Source organism: Adelges cooleyi, unplaced genomic scaffold (assembly GCF_023614345.1).
Source record: "Adelges cooleyi isolate 19-005CV unplaced genomic scaffold, UGA_ACOO_1.1 ACOO_flye_CR_arks_rails_tigmint_CR_PRNA_598, whole genome shotgun sequence".
NCBI classification, from domain to species: domain Eukaryota; kingdom Metazoa; phylum Arthropoda; class Insecta; order Hemiptera; family Adelgidae; genus Adelges; species Adelges cooleyi.
In genome coordinates this window covers 1-26,669 of record NW_026096294.1, presented here as the reverse complement: position 1 = coordinate 26,669, position 26,669 = coordinate 1, and the positions used below count along the sequence as shown (strand labels likewise).

Below are 26,669 nucleotides of genomic sequence, written 5' to 3'. Positions count from 1 at the left end.
GGAATTTTTAAATCTGAAAGTGATAAAATCACTTTCGAAAAAACGCTTTGATGCAAATCGGTAGTTAGTATTTTCAAGCCAGTACAGTCCAAACCAAGCACAGTATAACCAGCAAAGTAAGAAAGTTTTAAATTAAGGTTCTGTATTTACAAATGAGCATCAAAGCGTTAATTTGAAAGTGATTTTATCCGAGAGGACTAGTACAGTAGAATATAGACATAATGTAATTAAAGCAATGAAGAAACGGAGAGGTCACAGGTCTACAGGAATTATTATAAATAAAAGTGATAAAATTGAATCAATTGGTACTTGTTGGAACAAGTACCAACATAATATTTTGGTTTCAATGATAAATAATATGAATGTACATTAAAACATATTTTGTTTTGATTTTAGGACCCATGTATGGTCAGTTTATGACGCAACTAGAAATAAGAGTTACAAAAAGTAAGTATAAAATTTTAAATACTGATAATTAAACATATTTGTAGTTCTAATGAAAAACTATAAAAATCGATTTAAAACTTTAATTAATTAAGCTATACATAGGTACTATGTGGAGCACGCAGGCCCCCTAGTAGCGCCTTTTGGTGTCAGAAAAGTGAACTAATTTTGGTTTCAATTGATAAGCGTTATCACTAAGCCTTGTAAAATAGCTGTCTATCTGAAAAGTGATAAGATGTATCATTGTTGCCAACCTAACCTAACCCAACATCATATCGTATCGCATCATAACATGTTTAAACTTTTCGCTACTGCTAGAATTCAGACGTTTGGTCGTTTTATCGGTTTTTTAGTACATTACGTCGGTCGCGTGTAGTATGAGCTCTAACACTTTTAAATCGTTTTCGGAAAACTCGTTTCTATTCGGAGGTTCGTGATAAGTTGGCAAACTCTAAATTACATAAAGTACATCAAAGAAGAAGAAGCAAAAAAACAATATATAATATATTAAATATTATATTTAATATAATAAAACTTAAAACTAAAATATTTTTTGTTATTTCTTCTTTACACAGCCATATAATAAATATTTTCGTAGATTTGGTAGGATCAAATTTGGCAACCCTTTGTAGAAGTGGGAAGAGTTTCTGGAAAATCTCTAGAAAGTAACATCAGTCGGCGTGTATTAGGTAAGTTTTAATATGGAGTTGTATGAGTGACTGTTAAGTTCTATAAAATAAATACACCGGGTTTTATTAAATGCATAATGATTTGATGTATTTGTTACAGGAAATGATAATCCAGAAGTTGTTGAAGACCCAAGTAATTACTATTTTTTTCATAGTAAATAGCTTTTAAAGAGTATTAACTAGTAAGTTATAACAAGCAAATTAAAAAAAAAATTGATTTTTCAGATAGATCACCTGAACATGTTTTCTTATCACGGTTGTGTCGTTTGGCAGGATTATACATGAGTACACAATTTCGAAATCCATGCATACAAGAATACTTGTAACCTGAACGATGGAACTAAAGAAATAATATTTACTATAGAAAAATAATTAATGAAGAATAGCTCAATTCTAGAGGAGTTTTGAATATAACTTAGACCACGAACCGATGGTGTATCTTCTAAAAATGTAATATACTATTTTTATTTGATTGTAATAATATTTTCATGTAGCACTAAAAACCTATTTAATATAACACTTATAACTTATTTAATAATAAACAGTTTTTACTTACGATTATCATCACATTTGTTGCTTTTGTGCAGATTTATACATATACCTAATACATTTTACATTATACAGAACATATTATTCGTATCATTTTTAAAAACAAAATTGTTTTCATCCCCTACATCTATCGCCATTTGTAGTTATTTTTTCGGCATTATATTTTATTCCTAGTAAGCTGTAAGTCGTTCCGCACTCCAACATTCTATATCTATAAAACAAACAGTAAAATAATAATAATAAGATTCTCTACATGTTTAAACTTATCTGTGACCTCTCGGGCATATTTGATATGAACACAATTATATTAGGTATACAAATAAAACTATACACTAGTTGTACCGCTGAGTTTAGAAAGCGCACATGTCCAGTTGTTTTTTGGCAACATTAGGTATGAGAAGCCAAGCGATTTTGTTCCTAAAAGTTTCTCCCCTTTCAGGGGAATGGACTTATGATTTTTTTTTAGTTGACTAAGATTTACCACTAATACGTTATTTAAAGAATATTCCATACAAATGTATAGCTACTTCGGCTATCGTTAAATAAGTTACACTGAGTGATCTATTAAAACAGGACTCTGTAGAGAAATGATCCAAGAATAAGCTGGGAAGATGTCATAACAAAATATGTTGAATAGTTGGGTTCTAGGTGGTTCTAATTGGAGGAACCTAGCGTTGGACAGAGAAAGGCAGAGGCTTCGTTGTGAGACGGGGTGTTCTTAAGGGTCTAATAACCCAAGGAGAAAAAAAGAAGAAGAAGACTATATAATATTTAAATATTTTATAGTATAACATACTACATAATACTGTAACTATAATACTATAAGTACATAATACTATAAGAACCAAAAGCGGATTTAGGTGAAATATCGATTCAGTCCACTAGTTACTTATAAATTAGCCCCCGTTTTGAGTAGGTTATTAATTTAATTGTTAATACTTTGGATTAGTGGTCTAGCTATCATAACCCCGTGGAATTCTGATAACCGTCTTGTTTTAAAAATAAGTCGCCGCCATCTTAAATATTTTTTCATGGTCATTTATAAACAATTTTTTATAGAATTGGGCTCTCAAAATAAAATATGTTTTCATTATAGTTCTTAGACGGTATGAGTACAACAAGAATTTTTTAAACCCAACCTAACCTCGCTTCAAAGTACTACACCGTCAAAGCGGGAATTGTTTTTATCGTTTAACTCTCAAATCCAAAAGAAATATCAAACACTACCACGACAATCTTGTGTTAATTTTTCTTATTTTTCTCATGTTAAAAAGACAGGCTTTTGTATAATATCGAATTCTTGCCTTGCCGAAAACGCAATTTTTTTGCTTTAGAAAAACACTTGTGACATTCGTTGTGCGTTTCCCTTTCCACCGTTTATATAATATAAATGAAAATATAGACATCTTTTATATGAAATATTTTCACACGTTCAAAAAATAAAAGTAAACATTATTTAAATACCTATATTGAGCTTGCATTATAAAACGTCGACTTGTACAGAGTTCTTAGAATTTCTTGACCCAAATGACTTAAAAACAACTATATGTGAATCATTTTTGGTTTCTATCATAAAACGATATTTTAAGGGCGTTGTAATTTTTTCTCCCTTATGGCCAAAGATAATAATATAGCCGGATAGCGGAGACGAAGAAAGAATTAGAGCTGGAAACGTTATAAATTGATTCGGACAAATTGAAAGTAAACAAAAGAGAAAGTTTGCGATGATTCGTTAACGGCATTTCCCAAATTAGTCTTTTAAAAAACATAGTTTTCGGAAAACGTAAGATTGATACACTTTGTGGGTATTTAGTATTTTTTTTAAACATTTTTGTTGATGTATATTTTGCGAATTGATAATATAATAAAGTGGGGATATGCAATAACCTTGGATATTAAATCCATGGCTACAATATAATACTATGGTCCATAATAACATGGATAATTCTGTATACTTGTGTAAGGGTCGAAAAGTTGGTAAGTGGTTCTAATTGAATGAACCTAGCGTTGGACAGAGAAGGATGGAGAAAGTTAGTTGTACGAGACGGGATAATATAGGCACATAAATTTGCTCGTTTGTCCGAAGCTTGTCTTATGTAGCTTAGTTTTTTTCCATAAAAAGTACGTTTTAATAGATGTTTTTACTATAGAAAGGTGGCGGTGCAGTAAATTGCGAAAAAAGCGATAAACAGTGTTTACAATTGCAATTAAACAGCTATTAACAATGCTAGTAATGCCTTTAAAAAAAAAATGGTAAACCAACGAGGTTTGAACGTTTGTTTTATCTCCAGCTCAAATAATAATATTGTTATTATTAATAATTTGTAAAGTAATATATTATAATTTGGTAATGGGTTAAATAGGCACGGTAGCTACTTTCTGAGATTGATTAAGATTTTAATTTTACACATTTACTTAATCCTAACCAATCCGATAAGCCGTCAAATCAATTAATTCGGGGTTGTATAATAATTTAAAGATCTGGTCATCGTTTTAAATTAAATATAATTAACATTGGTTTTTAAATGAATGTACATTTTTTTGTAAAACTCAAACAATTTGTTAGGCACAGCTAGTGAAACCTGCGTTGAGTACTATGTAGGTATAACATGATTTGTATTACTTATTCGGACTTAATAAGAAATAAAAATAATGGTTATATATTTTGAGGTAGTTGTTTGACACCTGGACTACATCTAATCTACGACTTAACAATGAAGTGGTACTTATAACGATTTGATAACAAACCACTACAATGAACAAAAAAATGACGTAGATATTATATATGGGCCGTTAAGCAGGAAATAAAACAGTTATGTGAGCCAGCAAATCGGTTTTAATGGAGACACTTGATGTTTTGAAAAAATATATATATTTCAACACCTGAAATCGGTTATATGCAGACACTTTTTGGTTGTAATACGATTAAAATATTTTTTATCATCCACTTGGAAGACAAGTACGTCTAGGCTTATTGTTAGAAGGTCAAATTACCTACGTCCTACATATTACCATGGCATTGTAGAAAAGTATTTTTACAACTCAAAATTTAAAAAAGATGTACAAATATTTTATGTAATTTATAATGATAGCCATGAAATTATACACTTTCCAATATTTCATAGTACAGGGTGATCCATTTAGCGCATGACACTGGTTTTCTTTAAAAATAACTACATTATTGTATTTTGTATTGTAACGGGGACACTTGATTCACTTTTCAGGAAGCCTTGTAATGTTTTTTTTTGTTTTTGTTTCCCCTTTCTCCCCACTCCCCGCATAACAATCACTTTTACTTTTGTTTAACTTAGGTCTGAGGTCAGACCTCGATAGGGGAAGGGCAGCTGTAACGGGGACACTTGACACCCCGTTACCACTCGTCCTAAAATACGCTTACTGGACATCTATCAATAAGACAATAGGTAGGGGAGACAGCGAACACACAGGACAATAGCCTCCGCGCGGACCCCAACGAGCAGTTGAGACTTGACCATCCTCGAACCGCGATAAACGACCATTTTAGCCCTCATCCGATTTACGCACTTTACCACGCTTTAACGCCGCCTATTACCATCCCGCATCGTGTGTGTTCGCTCGACTCCACTTCTACAGGACCAGCTGACAATCTCAGGGACCCAGGTAGAAGTGTATTCGATATATATATTGTATAGTTAGTTTTACCTTATAAATAAATAGTTATAGTTGCATACTTCAGAGTTACGTCATTCAAAGGCACGACCGCCCGTTTAGCCCCTCGTGCGGTGCATATAAATATATAAAGGGGACTTTGGGTTTTACTTAAGTGTAGACACGGGGTAGCTTCCCGTTCTCAAGCCGAGATCCACTTACTCGATCCCATCGGCGACCGTTCAGTCTAGGATTAGCCCCTAGGCGAGCAGGCTCGTTACAGTATGTTTTTTTTTTGAGACATTTAATTTAATGTTTTTATACAAAATTAAACAATATTGAAATTCGTATCGTTTTGTTAGAGTACTTTCAATTTTTGAAAATTAAATGGTAACGTATACATTAATTTATTAACATTTTAAATTGAGAAAAATTTACTAAGCATGTGGGCTGGTCGACAAGTAGTATTAAGTAATTATTTTTTGTAATAAACATTTAAAATTTAAGACCAAAAGAAACGTGTGTATTTATTAGTGATGTGAACTAAATCCGGAGTCTTCAAAAATCCGACAAATCCGGATTCCGAAAATCCGAAATTCGGATTTCAAAATCCGAAAATCCGAATTTTTAGTTTTACAATGCTTATTTCTGTTTTTTAAACCTGAAAGTCAAATTTTAGGTTCTTATCTAAATTGAAATATGTAAATCAAATCATTTTCACTTCTAAAGTCTAAGATACTGTGTTTTTATTTTAAAATGTATTTGTATAATTGATTTATTTAGTGTAGCTATTTTCGATGACTACCGATTATATATATATATATATATATATATTTACTTAGATCTGATAAAGGATAATGTAAAAACCGGCTATTAGTAAACCAAGCATTAAGACTTTCCTGGGTTTTGGAATCCGAAATCAGGCATTTATTGAAATTCCGGATTTCAGATTTTGAAACTCTGATTTTTTATTTGTTTAAGCATTTATTGTAATAAAACTGTTTTAACAAAAATTCATTTGTGATAAATCAAATACATTTTAACAATTACTGAACTTAATCATAAATAGACATTAATAAAAAAACAACAAAAATAGCCATAACGACAATGGCTATCTTAACTTAAATATAAAAAGAAATTATTTCAGACAGTAAAATAGTTAATTGCAACTAAACCGTAGTGTTTATTGCGCAAATGATTATAAATCAATTTTTAAAAATAAACTTAAAAATGTTCCTTAGAGCAAAAGTTATTTTATTTGTCGAATGTTTATGGGTCACCTGTATTTTCAATACTTACCAATACCTCATTATGTTCTGCTTAAATAATAATAGCATCGATATTTTTTGGATATCTTTGTATTTAGGTCTTAAGAGGGCGTTACACCGGTGATTTTCATAGGTAAAAACTTATTTACGCAGACTGAAAATAAGTCACTTAATTTTGAATTTAAATTATAATAATAATCTTTATTGAGGGAAATATATTCCATATTACAATAATATAATATATGACAGAGATGTAGTATTTATATATGTAGTGAAAGGACAGTAAGTGTTTAAAATATAAAAGCATCCATTATAAAATAAAAAAAAAAATAGATTAAAAATTAATCCAAAAATAACGTTTTTATGCGCCTTAAAAAGGATAAAATAACCTTCCGAGCGTCTTGATAACCAAATAGAATAGGTGAACTAGAAAAACCTGGGGCGCATCTTTCTACTTAGATATTAAAACCTAAGCTTTCATGCTAATACATTAAGTTGTCTCTCATAATGCTGTCGAGATGAAAAAACATTTTTTAATCGTTTTCAAAGATGCTATCATAGTCCGAAAAATAAATTAACTACCAAAATAGAGTCCTAATTATTAAACTAATAATTACACATCACAGTTTAACCTTTAAATTAAGATTTTGTAAGAAAAATGCCTATACTTTACCCTTAAAAAGGGGCGGTGTGACGGAACGGTAAGCGCTATTTATTGAGGGGCAAAGGATAGGCAATATTTGTCATATTTAGGCACTTTTTGAGATTTAGCGTACCTATATCTAAAAAAGTAGAGCTGACAGCAAAAATCTGATTACATATTTGAAATCAGCATTTAAAATACTATTAAAACCAGCAGGAAAATCTTACGCACCAAAATGTGTGTTGGGCCAGTGTTATTAATATATTATTATCGATAAACGTTAAAATCAAAACAAATATCATAAACCTTTTCCGCCAGAAGGGATGAAACTTTTTTCTTTATATCGCTTTTAGGGATTGAGGTCTAAAAATTAGTCAGAAGGTACCGATAAAATGGGTCCATGAAATACCTACTCAATTTTATTTGAAAATCTGAACTCAATTTTTTTTTATAAAGAGAAAAATACTCTTTGACTATAGTCAATCTCTAGGTTGCTATGTGTGAGTGCATCAACAGTCAACAGGTAGGTATTGAAAATAATTCGGCAATAAATTATTAAAGATAGGCAGTCAACCCTATTTTTTTCGTATTTTGCCTAATATTTCTATTTTTTTTTTACTCAAACATTATTTTTAACTAATTAATTAAAAAGATAAATACATTTTTATAATAAATTACATTTAAAGAGTGTTATTTATAAATAATACTTGATAGTTAAAAAAAGAATACACTAGTAAACTTTTATTGTAAAATATTTGTCACGTAGGATAGATGTGTAATTTGTGCAATGTGCATTGTGCATGTATAGCATGTAGGTACAATGTGTATTGTTTAGTATGTTATCGCCAAAGTCGATTTTAAGAACAACTTAGTAAATTACCCATGCTTTATTTACCAATAAGCTGGTTTTCTTATCCGATAGTAGTGTAAGAAATTTATATACAGGGTGGTTAATCAATTATATGACACTCATGTTCTTGTAAAATTCGTAAAATTGTATCGTTTATTATTTAAAAAACATTTTGCTTTATATTATTATACATTTTATAAAATTACAACGTTTTCATTGAGAAAATCTGAAATCCGGAATTAAAACAAATTTCTGGTTTCGGATTCCAAAACCCAGAAAAGTCCTAATGCTTAGTTTACTAATAAGCCGGTTTTTATGTTATCCTATATTAAATCTAAGTAATTATATGTATAAATATTATAATCGGTCGTTATCGGAAATAGCTACACTAAATAAATCAATTATACAAATACATTTTAAAATAAAAACACAGTATCTTAGAATTTAGAAGTGAAAATTATTTGATATATATATATATATTTCAATTCAGATAAGAACCTAAAATTTGACTTTCAGGTTTAAAAACAGAAATAAGCATTGTAAAACTAAAAATTCGGATTTCCGAACTGCGGTAAATCTGGATTTTTCCCATCACTAGTATTTATTATTTGCACGCGTTACTCAAACGCTCTTCAACTTGTAGCAACCCTGTAGCCCTGTACGTATGTATTGCAGGCTGTTTGAGTGTTGTTACAATCGTGGTGATAGGTTTTTAGATATTTAATAGAATAACTTCAGAGTAAATCACAAACATTTAATTTAATATACTTATAAAACATGTACAACGACAAACAGTTAATAGCATAAGTTCAGTATGCTTCAAAAATATGATGATTAAGACAATTATAAGCCGCTTAAGACTTCAAAAGAAGATGATAGGTAAAAACTTCAAGTGTAGTGTATGGTGGTCCCAGCACATCTGCCCTGCTATGACTGAAGTTCTCCCTTATATGTTGGTCCGCTCGCTGAATGGCCGTGGGAATCCTCGCAATTATCGAAAGTCCGCGTGTGGATGACCTCGCTCGTCCATGACATCCGCTTATGTCAACGGTGGAGGAAGGGTAGAGGCATGAGAGTGCAGCCTTCGCATGGTCGAAATTGGCTAGCTTCGATGTGAGATTCGCACGGTAGTTGCCAAAAACGTTAAGTTTCTCTTAGTGGTTGGCCTCGTGTTTGAGGTCAACTGTGAACAAAATTGCAAGTTGTCTGCTTTCGCAAGATGCTGTAATGACCTTTTGGGTCTGATGTGAAATCGGCACGTGTGGTACATTCATATTTAGCAATATTTAATAATGAGAAGTTATATAACATAATATATAGATATATGTATATGTTAGTCCTGATAAGTTGTACAATGTAATAAATATATATATGTATCTATTAGCCCTGATAAGGGTGGGTCCGTTACAAACTACCGACCTAACCAAAAAATATATAACTAGGTAGGTCTAGGTATGACCCTATTATATAAACAGTTTTCTCAAAAATCTGTAGTCAAACCTTTTAGTTATTAAGAAAAACCCCCAAAAAAAAGAAATAATTACAATATATACCTGAGACCTCCACCGCCTCTATATACTTGTTCCACAGTACTGTCTTTTCAGTACTTAAGCCTTAGGTAATGCTACAACGAAACATTTTTTGCTATTTTGATCTACTAAAAGAGTGAAATATGAAAAAATGTACATTTTGATTACAAAAATTTACATTAATACATCCATGCAAGTTTTAAAAAAAATAATAATTGCATTTTTTGTTGAATGTACGTGCCATACACAAACGACTTCAGTGTGTCCAATATTTTAAAGATTTATTTTTATCTTTCGAAAATATTTAACAAAAGTTTCAATAATTCTGCGTGTATTTAAATAGGAAACTTCACCGTCATAAAGGTACGGGTAAATATTGAGTTGGATCAGTGAAGCTTTTATGGCCTTTTTTTACTCACTAGAACAGCTTGCGATCTTGGGAGTATAACTATTCGAAAAAGTACAAACTAAGGGACACCCTAGTATACAGGGTGATCCAACTAACGTAAGACTCTCATTTTCTCGGAAAATATAAATATTTTGAGAATTTTTTTTTTTCTAAACTTTTAGGTACATATTTTACTACATTTTTCAATATTTAGAATATTTTTATCTTCAACCCTTATATGTAAAACAAGTATCACATTTGGTTTTTTAAATGGGAACGTATGTTTTTAATTTCATAAATCTGTAGACAACATTTTTAAAAAAGTTTTAGCGTTTGAATTTCTAATTTTCATCAATCGGTTTTGTAGTTATTACGTTGTAAAGATTTGAAATTTTGATCCATATTTCTTTGGGATTTCAAAACAGGTAGCATATTAAATACTATTAAATAATATTATCGACCTCGCCCCGTCGTCCGTCGATAAAACCGATAATCAGATAATAGTAATACTCCTTACTTTTTTTTTTATAATATATGGAGATGCGGTTCTTTACCTACTGTCAGAAACCGCGATACCATATACATGTCTGGTCAATTGTTCACATATCTTATCAGTAGACAACACTTACGACGAAATTTTTTCCAACCTTACCTACCCATATTATCACGGTATGATTATGATATATTATCAAGCCCAAAAAAAGTGCGTGCAACCGGCTGCCGGCAACGTGACTTGCATTGTGTATTCAGAACCCGGAAACGTCCTATACTCCTATGCCGTTTTTTTTGTTAATACATTTAACTATTTAAGTAGAGTCAATTGTGTTTATATATTCTCTAATTGTGACTACATTTTATATTGCTCTACAATGTACGATGAAAACTAATAAACATAATGATTTCATAAGCAAAAACTTATTTCTACTAGTAATAGTAAACATTTTGTAAATATATTTTTGATATTTTACATATTATGGGAAGTAGGTTTATCAGTATCGAACACCGATTACACTATAGCGTAATAATAATAATAATAAAATATATTTCGTTTGTCAGATCTTTGTAGGACACCCTGTATATAATAAAATATTCTATTTAAAATTGTAATTATTACTAAAAGTATATTCTACAAAAAAATGAATATTGATAAAAAAAATATTTACATTAGTTTAATAATAATTAAAAGAGCACAAGTGAACAACAGTTGAATTTTCAAATCAATACAACTACTTTATTTTATTTTATGTACATTTACTGACTTGATTAAATCATCAAATGAAAAAGTTTGATTTATTGTTAACATGTTATAACCTATACGCATTTATTTGTCAATCATTAATATTTTGAAGAAAATATTTGGTATAAAATGTATGGATGATAGTCAAACACCAAGTTTAATTAATTTTATACTCCATAATCAAATATCCGTTATGCATTAGAAATGCAAAATATGGGTTAGATTACAAAATTTTAAATTAAATAAAATCTGACATTAGATCTACCATAAATAAAAATATTAACCAAATATGAATACATTTGCTTCATTGATAAAAAAAAATATTGCTACATTTTTTTTTAAAGATGATTTCATTCATGTAAGAAACTAGAAAACAAAAGCTACTACATAACATAAAATCTAACTTTTTTCATTTGTTAAGCCACATTAAAAAAATGAATAGTCAACTATAATTATAGAGTGACTTGACTAAAAGAAACTAATATTTTTAACATTAAATGGTACTAATAAAAATGCTTATACAAGTTATTATTAGAGACAAATAATTATGATGTTAAAATTTAACATCCTTATTGCAATCTCGAACGTTACACATCTTGAAAATATAATTGTTTTCTTATATTTTATATTAATATTTTTTTTTTTTTATAGCCTTTAAATATTTATAATGAGTTCTTTTTGGGCCACATAAAAATAATCGGCGGGCTGTATGCAGCCCAGGGGCCGCTGGTTGAGTATGGTTGTGTTAAATGCTAATATTTTATTCTTCTAAGATTCCAATCTGAAAAAAATAATTTAATAATTATTAACTTATATCTCCTAATTTCTATAAAATGCCTAATCTAAAACAATATTATTTTTATTTTGTACATTTTTGGGTTATATCTACAAAAGACGACTTCAAAATGAAGACGTTGACACAACTGAAAATATACAAAGTAACAATTTACTAATAGTAATAGTGTAATATCTATTATTCACAATATACAGTTTTTCAATACTAAAATATTGCACATCTAGACTCTAGTGCATATTGATATTCGAAACATACCTAACTAGTAACTGAATAATCATAAATGACATATTGATATGTAGCTTGATAAACCAATACTGACTATTGTAATCAGTGACAAATTGTACATTAAGGTTTCAACACATCATTATCTTTCCAGTAATCTTCTTAAAAAATGTCCTGCTAAAAAATACAAATTAAAATTTTAGTATTTAATATATTGTACTTACAGCTTTCCTGCGGTTAGTCATCAACATTTATTCCAGTTAAACTATAATTAACAACTGTTAATTGGCCATATAATAATAATATATTACGTATAGTATTAAATAAATCAGTAGGTATATTGTATAACTTGGTTGTTATGTTGAGTTTTCCAAGTCTTAAATACAAATTTCACTATTACTAATGAGAACTAATTATATTTATGAAATCATTACATTCATTATAGTTTCAAAATAAATTGTAAAATGTATGTCACTAACCACAATTAGACATTTTAAAACACAATACTAGTTTCTTCTTTATATATAAAAAAAACTGTTCACAAATCACGAGTACACGTTGTTTGTCGTTTGACAATTTAAGTTTTACTCATACCATAGTATAATGATACTGTGATAATAATATTAACGCTATATTATAATCATACCGTAAAAGTGGTTTAAGGCAAAATCGTCCACATCGCAGTCTACTGATAATACATGTGAACGGATGACGGTTATGTAAGGTATATTTGTTTCCAAACAGGTAGATTAAGAATCGATTGTCCATATAATAATAAAAAAAAATTAGAGCCAGAGTTATTTATGTCTCATTATCGGTGACAGTATTATCGATGGGGTCCAATATTATCATTATTTACTGGCAAATATAAGTGCTACTTCTGAAAAACCGAACAAATATTGATTTTAATTTCAAATCTTTACTAAGTCACAGAAAACGAACAGATAGTTGAAAATTGAAAATTCAAACGCTAACAATTTTTAAAAAAAATTGTCTACATACTTGTGGAATTAAAAACATATGTTTCCATTTGAAAAAACGAGTTTCGTAGTTTTATAACGTATAAGGGTTGAAAATAAAAAAATTCTAAATATTAAAAAATGTAGTAAAATATGTACCTAAAAGTTTAGAAAAAAAAAAATTCTCAAAATATTCATATTTTCCGAGAAAATGAGTGTCTTACGTTAGTTGGATCACCCTGTATATTCATTTCATAATTATTTTTGAAGTTATAAATGTGTAACGCAATAGTTGATGGTGATACTGTTTGATTATCTTTATATATTTTTAGTTATTATATTTATGTACACATTTACATACCTATTATTAAATTTACGATCTTCAAATTCTATGGTTAAGCACCGGTTTTGAAATCATTGCTGGTAATAATTTTAAAACTTTAACCTTGATATTTGCGCCATGGCGTACTTTTTCGAGTGAATGTAATTTGTTATAGTAGTATTACATTATAGCTATTGTGAGAAAAACTTTTACTGTCAGTTATTTACCAGTTTAAAAGTCTCCAATTGTGTAGAAACTGCTTTGATATGGTAGATGGTAAAAAATAATAATAAGGTGTACCTTACAGTTATGTTAGCATTTTGCGCACAATCTAGTGCTTTATATTATTATTGCGACAACTATCAATATGATATTATAAGCAACTGGTTATTTCATTCTATTAAACCAGTATAAAAACAAATCTTAATGATAAAACTCCTACTCGAGTGAACCGACCCTCCAAAAAAAGCCATATTATTGTAAACAGATACATTTTCAGCTTTCCATATAGATCTATCACGTCAAGTCCTCAAATAAAAATTGTACATTTATTTATAATTTTGTCTAATAACCTTATTATAGAATTAATTCTCCCATTACAGATTTACACCAATTTGATTATTTTAAGCTTATTCTTGGCTTTATTTTATATTTTCCAAATAGACAATAAACACATAAAAAAACATTACTTTTAAATACGAGTATATAGTTATAATGCATGTATTTAAGATACAACAAATTGGATTTAATTACTAAAAAGTTATATTATAAGTGAATACTATTATACTAAAACAATATTATAACAAAATCGTTTGAAGTCTCTTCTGCCCAGACAACCAGATGCCATGTATTCTCTGTGTAACATATTTCACAATGAAGTTCTTCCAAAGTATTAACAAATACAAATAAAAATCAACAACAAAATGTATAAATAAATTTAAGACTAAATGGAATTCACAAAAAGGTATTTAAAAAAAAAATATTATCATAATTGAATACCATAGGATTTAAGAGTAATATCATTGAAAGTAATGATATGACTAGTTAGGTTTAATGACTCTCCTACCCTATCAACCAATTGCCATTGATTTTTTCCTCTGTCATATCTTTCACAATGAAGTTTTCCTTGATTATTCACAAACACGAATAAATCGTTTTTCATGATACCAACACCTGCATTTAATAATATTTATGAGTAAAAAAATGTATTATATACTTGGTTAAATATATACAGACTTGTTGAGCAATATCCATTACAATCCATGTTCATGTTAGGCATTTCTTCCCATTTGAAATGTTGTAAATCGAATTTAAAAACTCGTCGAAGTGCACAAGAACCACCAATGAGATAAAGGACTTTATCTATTCTTGACACGCCCATGCTATAATTACATATCGGCATAGGATCGAGTTGTTGCCAGTGTTTCTTTTCAAGATCATAGTACTCTACAGTTGCAAGAGAATCATAATTATCACATCCACCAAACTACAAAAAACAATAAAACTCGATTAAAACGCTTACAAACCACAATAGCTTGTTAAATGAAAAGTTTATAATTATTTTGTAATACAAATATAGTTAGTAACTTGTTTAGTTGTTGGGCATGGTATTTATGGTTAAATTGTGTTTACTTACAACATATAATTTATTATTAAATACTGCAGCACTGCACGAGGATCGAGCAGTAGACATTGGCTCAGTAATTTCGATCCATACTTTTGAAATTATATCATAGTATTCTACAGAATTCAAACGATTACTATTTGATAAATCATAGCCTCCAACCTATATCATGAAAAAAAGAAAATTTTGTTTGAATATAATATGCATTCAATATATTCTTATATACAATGTGTATTTGTAATGTTAACTACAGTAAAATTAATACATACGACATATATGTACTGCTTGTAAGTACAAACAGCAAAATTTTTTCGCGATCGATTCATTGGCCATGTAGAAACCCATTGTTTTGATTTTAACTTAAGATCAAGCTCGTCTACAAGATTTACATTAACACCAGAGTCATTAGAACCATCAATCGCAAGTATTATCCCATTATCAGAGACTACCATCTTTGAGCCTTTACGGGGAGGCAAAAAAAATAAATGATCGCTTGATTTCCAATTTAAGTCATTAACGTTGCTAATATCCATATACTTTACATAGGAACCGGCACTGTTTGAATGACCAGTGATTGCAAAAATAATCTGAATACACATATTTACAAATGTCAGGTAATACAAGCACATAACTATTACAATTATTGTGAACCTATACAATGTAAAAACCTAGTTTTAAAATGTCTACTTACATTTGATGATTCAATTTGAGTAGATCTTCCTTGAGTATATGATGGTTTTAAACAGTCGTGAGTAATAATTGTTTCTAACATGCCTCTCATAACTAAAAACCATAACAATAATAATATTTATTTAAAAGAGACATCAATAGTATATTTCACCTATAGGCGCATTTGTATGTAAAAATAAAGGGCACAATTTAGATTGAATCCTGCCCCGATTATAATATCAACAATATATGCTTACCATCATTATTATTTCTCACTAATGGTTCATTATAAATCTTTTGTAGTCCTTCTTTTGAAATTAAAGCCAAACGTAAATATTTCATAAGAACCGGTAACAAGTCATTACGGTCATCTGTGTTATAGCGTATCCAACCAATGATAAAATCAAATATCTAAAATAAACTCTTAAATTATTATTAAATAACTTTAATAGAACCAACATTATAATAAATAACTTTTAATTTCTTCTTAAGTCACAATAATTATACCTTTTCTTCAGAATCTATTACTAAATCATCACGTGCAATAAACTCGACAACATCATCAAACTCAAAGTCATAAAGTGTTTCTAGTGCTTGGTCCAAATTCACAATTGTACTAAAAAAAATCTTTGTTTTATTAGTTTATTATTTAAAAAATTGTTGCGAACATATGTCGTACCTGATTACTCACGTGAAATGGTTTAAAAAATAAGACCAACAAAAATTGTAAATCTTTTCATCTGATATTAATTTGGAATTTTTCATAAAACACACACAATTTGTAGGATTTATGTTTTCTTTAATATATTTAAAACATAACTCTTTTATATGATTTAGACCATACATATTAGCAGCCATCAACAGTTTCTACAAAATATAATAACAAGTAAATAAAAATAGTGTAATATTTTATAAATTATATATCCTATTGCGTATTTCCTACTTCACAATTATTTTCTTTAATATCCAGTTTACAAGTATATGCAAATTTCAACACCAATTCTAAAATTTCAGAATCTATTTCTTTTATAAGAATCTCATTTTCGTTTCTTTCTTTAAACTGACCGCTGAACATCGTATAAAATACATTACTCGCAGAAGCCAGTATATTTCTGTGTGCTTCTATTTTTAAGCCTTCATCGGTAACCAAGGTTACATCACAAAACTCTTTGTCCCTAGAAAAAATGTATCCATATTAGTGTATTTATTTTTAATAGTAGTTAAAAAAAAATTAGTTATAAATAACTAAAAGATTTAAATGCACCAAAGCTTTCGTGGATTGATATTTCATTCGGATGAGTTTTGGATAGATCCACGTCAATAGTTATAGGACGAGGTATGGTCACGGCAGCTGACCAGTCGAGACCGTTATCGTCCTGAAAATGGACTCTGCAAAGAGTCCAAATTGTCGGCCTATTGACGTTAATATATCCGAAACTCATCCAAATGAATGATTAAATATTAAAAAACCTTTTCTGAAAAGCAATATCAAAATATGCAACACAAATAATGGAATAAAAACTTTTCTTTTTAAAGAATTACCTTTTTAAATTGAGAATAATGTATTAAAAATGTTGACCAGTCGACAACCAGTTTTATAAAACCATTTGTGAAATTATTGAAGTTTCAAGTTCGGAGCATGAGGAAAGGTGGGTGAAGTATTAATTTTATCTGTGAGTATTTCCTAACCTAACCTAACCCCTCCCACCCTAACTTCTAAACTCTTATAACTTGAAAAATAGTTATCCTAAACTGGTTATCGACCAGTCAAAATGTTTAATACATTATTCTAAATTAAAAAAGTTAATGAAATGTATGCGTTACTATTTAAGTTTAAAAAGGAGTTAAAAAAAAAATTTAAGTCGAGAGGTAGGTAAAAACAAATATAATTTAAAATATTTTGATCATATTGTATAAAAACTAGGGGTAAGCCATACTAGAACCGGAACCTAGTCGAAATTAGTTGTATCGGTTTTATTGGTACTGGTTTTTTTTTGGAAATCGATATTAAGACCATAATAATCAATGGTAGGTTATATGAAATATTGGTTTTGTCTGGTATCGGTTTGGTTTTGATATCAGTTCGTGGTTTTTGCAAAAGATTTTTAATTTTTTAATATATTGGGAATCAGTTTTTTATCGGCAACATATATCGGAACATCGAGTACCGGTCAATCCCCAGTAACAAACAATAAAAATATTAAAAATTAAATTTCATACTAAACTCTAAGAGTTTAAATAGTACAAAAGGTACTATTTAGGTAGAGACAAAAAGTATGGTACACCCCTGGGGTGTACTCCGCTATATTATTTAAAAGGGCACAATAAAAATACAAACATTAATCGGTAACAAATAATACTTGTAAAAAAATTATCAATTATTTGATTATTATTGACTTACTCATAGAATTGATACATTTTTTCGAAGTGTTCTTGCATAATAACTTCCATAATTGTTTTTCTTGTATTACAATATAGATTATAAATGTACCTTTTATGTGTTTGATTGTTAACTAATTGTAATGTAAGCTTATCTAAAACATATAAAAGGTACAAAATACAATTAATTGTCTATTAAAAAGACAAGGTAAAAAAATAAGTTTATAATCAAACACATTAAGTTGCCTAATTTTAAATAAGTGTATCTCAAATGCTTTTTGAAGAAAAAAAAAATCATGTTTGATATTAAAAAAATAATAAATAAGCTGATGAAATTGTTTGACATGGTCGTTTAATGGTCACAGTGATTAATATGCTATGCAAGAAACTAATTACATTATTTGAATAATAAAAAACCAACAAAATTTTAAGTGGTATATTTTTTTTTTAACATTTAAAACAAAATTGTAATTTACTTAAATTAGATAAATAATACAAAACTACAAGGATGACTTGTTGGTAAGAAGATAACACGATAAAGATTAAAGCTAGACCATTTTGTCGATTAGATAATTTTAAAGTGGCGTTGATCTCGCATTACTCGATTCAACTCCGAATAAATAATAAGTTATAAACAAACACCTATAGATCATAATTCTATTTATTAACAAGCAGTATTCTAAGTCAATGAAAGACAGAAAACACGGCAATAACGTAAATAAATTAGAAATACAAAACAGTAGGTACTCACACAACGTAGAACCGTAAACCGCTGTTCAGGGCTGCTTCTTAAAATGTATAAAAAATTAATTACAGGCAAGACAAAACTTAATTGTAACTCAATAACGAAACACGACGCAATACGTTAGGTATTTATCATAGAATTAAACTAAGTTATTATGATTGAAATCAAGATATTTTTACGAATCGGATCCGTAGCAACAACAATGAAAACAAACTGTTACTATGGCGCTAAATCGAGTTTAACTAGTTATAATTCACAGAAAGGAGAGAGTAAAAATGAAATCTCAATTATTAACAAACACAAAACTTTTATTTACAACACGCAAAAATTGTCTGGACAGATTTGTGATAGTGTGTGTATGTGTGATAACGAGTGATTGGCACAGGTGGAGGTACACCGCAGCATGGAGGTAAACTGTCGCGCGTTTTATGAGAATAACATATCAAATTCCTAACTCCAGTTTCAAAGCTTATTGTAAATTTACCATCATCTACATCCTATCACGTGTATTAATGCGTTTACCTTTGTCTTTATTCGGTATGGAAACACCTTTCGCTGACTTGTAAAATTAGTATAATTTAATATTATAATAACAAATAAAAATTACTTTTGTATTACTTAAGGGGCTGACGGTTTAGGCATTCATCAACTTGATTATAGTTTGCTTATAATGTTATTCTTTTTGGGTGTCCACATTTGATACAATATTCTAGTCGGTGATTCCTACGTCATTTGACGTTATTTTGGTGATCTGATTAATCGCGTTTAATAGGTGTTTTTTATGCATTATATTTGTATGTAATTTTGTATAAACTATAAAAGATGTTTTATCAAAATGGACTGTGTAGTACATTTACGTATAACCTTAAATTATTATTTTCATCTAAAACAAACCTATCCAAAACCGTATAAATGAAAAACGACAAAATCTCACTTGAAATTATAAGCAATGGCAATGTATCCGTACGTCGAAAATTCAAACGTTGTGTGTTTCTCGATGAAGCGTGTACAAAAAAATGTACTGAACAAAAAATGTGCCCGGTAGATTTATACGGTTTGATATATTATAACAGAACAATCGCATGTAAATACAAAAAAAAAAACTAACGTATGCTACGCGACCGGCGAGTGACACGTCCCATATGTCCTTATCCTCGTGTCTAATGCTACCAGCCACTTGTTGCCGGCCGGTAGGACAACAGGTGCATTGGTGGGGGATACTACGATTCAACAGAAATTGGAATACTGAACCCAAATAAACGGTTGACAAATAAGATCCCTAGTAGAAAACGTTTGAAATGCGACTGGCGGCTGTCCTTCAAGGTCAATTTCTCCCACAGCCCTAACCTACCCTACCCGCCGAAATGTGATTTCTAAACTCTCTTTGTCGAATTCCTCTCAGCAATATTTATATTACATTAGGTACCTACCTACTTTGTTGTTGCAGAATTTCTGTAGTCAATTTGAATATTACCTTACTATATTATTATATTATATTATGATCTCTGACGTCTAATTTTTATTTTGTACTACTCTTGTTCACTCTTAATGTAAGCATCCCCCCCTTCCTAATTTGACGATGAACACTAAGAACTTAATTATGTCAGTAAATATGTATAAAATAATATTTTATATAATTATAAATTAAATATTTTTACTCACAATATTTGATTATTATATATTCTTTATACTCTATGTATTTTCCTTTTTAAAACAAAACTAAATTAAATTAAATTATAAAATCAAGGTAATTTTTTTTAAATGACGATTTGTCTTTATGTTGTTAAATAAGTGGTTTCATCATAAGAGAAAATGTATATTTATTTGTTGTACCGGTTGATTGGTTAACTACGGACCACTCAATATCTTAGACGATATATATATATTTTTTTTATACTTTTATAGTACCTAATTATTAGTTGGGACAAATGTTATATATTTTTTAAAATTTTAACACCATCCCTTATGCGTTAAAACTATATCCACTTTGGATTTTGAATGGTAACCCCCAATTTTTTTTTGATGATCGTATTTTTTTTTTAAATTTAATTTTAGGCGTTAAACTAGCTAAATTGATTCAGTAGTTAACAAGCTGCACAGTTTTTAAATTAAGGAGAGTGCGAGTAACTAGTTTAATATCTTGGAGACGCTATCATAATTAGGTGACTTGACTGCTCTCTGCAGGGCTGGAGTTCGGGGGGGGGGAGGAGTTGACACCCCCCCCCCCCCTACTCGTTAAAATCAAGTCAGTCGGTATATTTAGATTGAACAAAAAGTCGGTAAATATTAAAACCCTCATAAAATTATACAAATAACATATCTATTATTTTTATTTTATAAAAGTGGGAAGGTACATATTTTTTATCGCAATAAATCTTATTTACGCCAACCCAATACCAATGTGGTTGTGGCCAGCCAGAATATGTTTTTCCACAACTCTCGCTCTCTCACTACATATACAATATAATATACATATATACCTGGACTCACTAGAAACCTGGCTAAAAGTTGTAAAATAATACTAAACGATACAAAATCAGCTCGCGTCACACTGTGTCTTTAAATGAAACTCCCATTCCCTGATACTCTCAAATAAAATATTTAGGCTTAATATTGAACAAGATCCTAACCGGGTCACCACATATAAAAGAACAACGCAAAGCACTCAACTATCGACTAGATATGCTTCGACCTCTTCTAAACTAAAAAAATACCAATAAAAAACAAGCTCCTTTACACTACCCTTTTGAACCCAATATGAACTTATGGTGTTATTATCTGGTGATCGGCAAAACCTTCAAACACCAAAACAATTAATATGCCTCTGAATAATCACAAAGGGTCTTTTGGTACGATCAAATTGTTTCACTCCATTCCGGCATCTAAGACGACTTAAAAGAAACTGGCCCAAAACTGGCTCAAGAACTACTAAAATTAATGTTTTTTTATCTTATTTGGTGTCTCAACTTTGAGATTCCTTATTTATGTTATTCATTGACTGTTTTGCATTCTTTTTTTTCTTCTAAATAGCTAACTAATTTACCTATAGTAAATATTTTATCAAAAATAAAAAATGTATTAATTTTAAAAAGATTTGTTCAGTTTTAGTTTTTTAGTTAATTCAATTTAGTTAAGTTTTTAATGAACCGATGGGAATGGAGATGTTTCTATCTCTTGCTTACAAGCATTAAAAAACAGGCGTAGCTAGTATTTAATTCAGAAAAGCGGTTTACAGCAGTTTTTTGGAGAAGTTCATTAAAAATAAAAAAATGAACATTTAAAAAAAAACATTTAGATGTGAACAAATACTTAGAGAGATTTAAACCACTCTAAATATATTATTTTATAAATTAAATTTTTAACTAGTAGGTACATAGTTACATAAATATAAAATACATTCAGCTAGGTACTTAAATTTTATTTTTTGTCTATTTCAATCCCTTAAAATAAAAATAATTCAGAATCCTTTCTTATTGCACACCAAGACTATAATACAAACATACCCTGGACATTTCCAGTCGATAGCTATCATAGTAGACTGTGCGTTGATTATGAATCAGGCAGGACTTCTTACTTTTTATATATACATTCTTAGTTTATATATATATTAATATTTAGATAACTCACACATAGCCAATATAATATTATTTATAACAATTCAGAAAAATTTAACAATATTAACATAAAAGTATTCAAAAATTTAAAACTTTAAAAAAATATTAGCTTCTTTCTGGGTTTTTCTAAAATTGTCTGCGAAAATGGTTTGAAGGAAATGATTTAATATCATCGTAATTAATAATTGTTTTGGTTACAGATTACTCTATTCTTAATATGGCTAAGCTATTTAATCTTTCTGGCGACATAGTTGATTCTATTTAGGGTTTAAGTGTCAAAGGTCGATAGACCTTAGGATAATCCCAAAAAAGTTAAATATTTAGTAATTTCATAATGTTTTAGATAACATAAACAACATCTATTTTAAAAAGAGAAGACTAAAAAATTGAAATTTTCTTAAGAGATATTGAGTGCTAGGCGTTAAATTGATCACCCTGTACATTTTAATATGGCGTTACGCCGTTTAGTTGTTTCGAAAAATGATTGATTCCACCTGTAAGCGTAAAGCGGTTTTTTGTGACCCAAAAAAACATGTTATTAGAAAACTTGGTGTACTCGTGTGTAAAAAACCAACACAGAGCGCTGAATATAAATTATTAGGTGTACGCTATATACAGTTGGGAAAAAGTATTATGATATAGAGAAAACATGATTTCCAGAAATTATAATATAAGATCACTGAAAGTAATAAAATATATTTCAAATAAACGCACTGATGGTAGGAATACTAAATATCGATAAATACATTGTGAAGGCAAAAATGTGCATTGAAACCATTTAAAAATAACAATTTGAAAAAGCTTGTCAAAAAGATACAAAATATGAATTTAAATGAATAAAAATGTTTACAATAAAACAAATTTGTCAATTTTAGATATTCTTCTTTCCACTTATAGATCACTATTCTAAACCGATGAACGGATTTTGTTGTTTAATGTCTTATTAGAAACACCTTGGCATGTACGCGTGCAATGAAGAGTTTCAGAGCATTATCTGGCAATAATCAATGGCGTAAATTAGGGATCACAAGGCGACATACACCTCATAGACAATATTGATTTCTCTATTTTATTTTAAATCAAATTTAAAGTTAAGTTATTATTGAATAACATTCAGTAGGTATATAAATGAAAAAAAAAAAAAAACCAGTACAGCGGGGTCGGGGCATAGTGGGACGGAGCATAGTTGGGTCGGGGCATAGTGGTGACGGGGAGGTCACAGGTTTACAGGAATTTTTAAATCTGAAAGTGATAAAATCACTTTCGAAAAAACGCTTCGATGCAAATCGGTAGTTAGTATTTTCAAGCCAGTACAGTCCAAACCAAGCACAGTATAAACCAGCAAAGTTATAAAGTTTTAAATGAAGGTTCTGTGTTTACAAATGAGCATCAAAGCGTTTATTTGAAAGCGATTTTATCCGAGAGGACTAGTACAGTAGAGTATTGGCATAATGTAATCAAAGCAATGAGAAAACGGAGTGGTCACAGGTCTACAAGAATTATTATAAATAAAAGTGATAAAATTGAATAAAATCGCTTTCAAATAAACGCTTTGATGCTCATTTGTAAATACAGAACCTTCATTTAAAACTTTCTAACTTTGCTGGTTTATACTGTGCTTGGTTTGGACTGTACTGGCTTGAAAATACTAACTACCGATTTGCATCGAAGCGTTTTTTCGAAAGTGATTTTATCACTTTCAGATTTAAAAATTCCTGTAAACCTGTGACCTCCCCGTCACCACTATGCCCCGACCCAACTATGCTCCGTCCCCACTATGCCCCGACCCCACTGTACTGGTTTTTTTTATTTTTCCAAAAACTTAGTGGACCAAATAACACATATACAATGTCTTGTTATATTTTGTTGGAATGGTCGACGATTCATGTTTCAATCGTTTGTACTCCATAGTTTAAATTATAATCGCTTATTCTCAATAAAATTAATATTTATGTATTATATACTTCCATTAAAGCAATCTCAAACAAACTATTTATACTTCACAGATTATATTATTTCAAAGCTATATTATACTTCTATTTTAATAGTTTGACAATGTACAAAATAAAATGCAACTAAAAAAACCTTTTCATAGATCCTTAAAATGTAAAGGGTGGGATAGTGAAACGGGTTTTTACCATTTAAATACATTAGAAAATCGACGTTTTACTGCCTCATCCTGTATATTAATTTCTTGTTATTTTCTAAAGAAAAATCGATTTTCTTACATTTAAATTAAAATAAATCGTATACTGGTACTGTGATGGAGAAAACAATACATTTTACCTACATATATTACTTATTAGTTAAATATTACTAACGTGTATAGCCACTAGCAGTCGGCTATTGCCTGTTATTTAACAATAACCTTCTATGGAGATTTTAAAAATTGTGTTTTTTTAATAATAGCATAGGAGCAGTATCATGATGTTAAATGTTCACGAGATTTGATCTAGTCATAAAATAAAGTATTATCCTTTATGACTTAATTATTATTAAAATTTATCTTAATAGTAATAGTACATAGTAATAAAATAATGAAATATTTTTTACAAAATTAGAGCTACAAGTTGATAAACTAAAAAAATAAAATTAGCACGAAGCAGATTATCTAATATTAGTCAATTTAAACAATCAAGCGTGAATCTCTTTAAATGAATAACATTATAACAATATACAAAACATAAGTTTTCCTTTAAAAAAATTATGTAATAAAAAAAAACATTTTGAGGCGGTATACTGCATAAAAACCAACACTTAATCTGAATCCAAAAAACAACAGTCCTCTTCATTATTTGCAGGTAGTTGGACATTAAATACTCATAGTTAACCTTCGGTAAGGTTATATAACGCAGGCTATAAAATAACGAGATAACGACAGTGGTTTTGTCGTATCAGAATCATTAAGTGTCTTAATAAGTACACGGACAGGTTTTTTTCCCAATAAATCGAGTGTCTACTATAATCAGTCACACGATTTAGTCGCCTGTGATATCATGTAATAAACACAATATTATGATACCGATCATTGGGCCCTAACCTAATCTAACACGGATAGACGTTACCAACTGATAGTTTTTAGTGTCTGTTCGTTTCTCACATCTGGTACACCGGGTTTTTAGTTAAAAAAAAAAAAAAAGTTGAATTTGTGTAAACTTTAAGTCAAAAGTGGTACTTGAGCACAAAACCTAATAGTATCATTCTGCATAGATATAAATAAAATTGTTGATCAATTTTTTTTAAAGATTTTAGGTGTTTTTGTTAAAATATACGAAATCTGCGAAAACACAGTTTCCCGGCAATTAAAAAAAAACTTTTGTGCCGAATTTTTTTCCCGTTTAATATGTTATGGGTACATATGAGTTCCAACTACTGGAAAATTTTCAACCCAAAAGTTTTAAAATAACGGCTAAAAACCCCGAAAAACAAAAAAACTTGTACCCCCCCCCCCCCCCTAGGGGGTGGGAAATGAGTATAGTTTAAATTTGACACAACTGACGTGTGCGGGCATACCAAACAATTTTTTTTATACATTCCAACTCGATCCGACTATTTTTTCTCGAAATTTTAGCCAGTAAAAGTTCTAACTTAAAAACTCGTACGGTTTTTTTTTGTTTTTTTCAACTTTCGTCTGTGAAGAATTAAACTTTTTCAACTTTTACCCCCCCAAAGTACCAACTAAATGAAATTTGCGATTTATAGAGTTGCTACTCGAAGGAATTGGTCCAGTATTAAAAAGTTACAGTGTATACAGATAAAAAAAAAACACACATCAGAGTAAAACCAATACCTTCTCGCTTTGCATCGAAGCTAAAAGTCAGTACAGTAAGGTATACAGGAATTATTATAACTGAAAGTGATAAAATCCTTTTTAAATAAACGCTTTGATGCGAATCTGTGGATAATAGGTTTTAAACAGTAGAGTCAAACCCGAGTACAGTAAAAACCAGCATAGTGAGAAAGTATTATACATAAGTGCGTAATGACAATTATGTGCTTAAAAAATATTTTAGTATTAGGGTGGATACGATTAGGGTTGATCTTCTATACAAATTCTATACACATATCTATACAAATTTATTGTCATAGTTAGCCGTATATTTTAATTAACAATA

General features: G+C 29.5%; 1 protein-coding gene and 1 long non-coding RNA gene across 3 annotated transcripts; one reads left to right on the top strand and one right to left on the bottom strand.

Annotated features, from left to right (window-relative positions):
• The first annotated feature begins 392 nt into the window (after window positions 1-392).
• On the top strand, window positions 393-1,450 carry LOC126844031 (uncharacterized). Its single transcript, XR_007686520.1, has 4 exons — window positions 393-447; window positions 1,043-1,133; window positions 1,234-1,266; window positions 1,359-1,450. It is a non-coding gene; the product is annotated as an uncharacterized LOC126844031 (long non-coding RNA).
• Window positions 1,451-14,163: 12,713 nt separating this feature from the next.
• LOC126844030 (kelch-like protein 2) lies at window positions 14,164-20,023 on the bottom strand. Of its 2 annotated transcripts, none has more exons than XM_050581875.1 (11): window positions 19,875-20,023; window positions 18,218-18,350; window positions 16,760-16,991; window positions 16,508-16,683; window positions 16,324-16,432; window positions 16,074-16,227; window positions 15,839-15,930; window positions 15,417-15,734; window positions 15,160-15,309; window positions 14,760-15,009; window positions 14,164-14,696 (listed from the first exon to the last, which is right to left on the bottom strand). In XM_050581875.1, the coding sequence occupies exons 2-11, from the start codon at window positions 18,265-18,267 to the stop codon at window positions 14,509-14,511; spliced, it is 1,719 nt and encodes a 572-aa protein (XP_050437832.1). In that variant the 5' UTR covers window positions 18,268-18,350; window positions 19,875-20,023; the 3' UTR covers window positions 14,164-14,508. The 2 variants fall into 2 exon arrangements, with proteins under 2 accessions (XP_050437832.1, XP_050437830.1); XM_050581873.1 differs by lacking the exon at window positions 19,875-20,023 and adding an exon at window positions 18,947-19,255.
• Window positions 20,024-26,669: the final 6,646 nt, after the last annotated feature.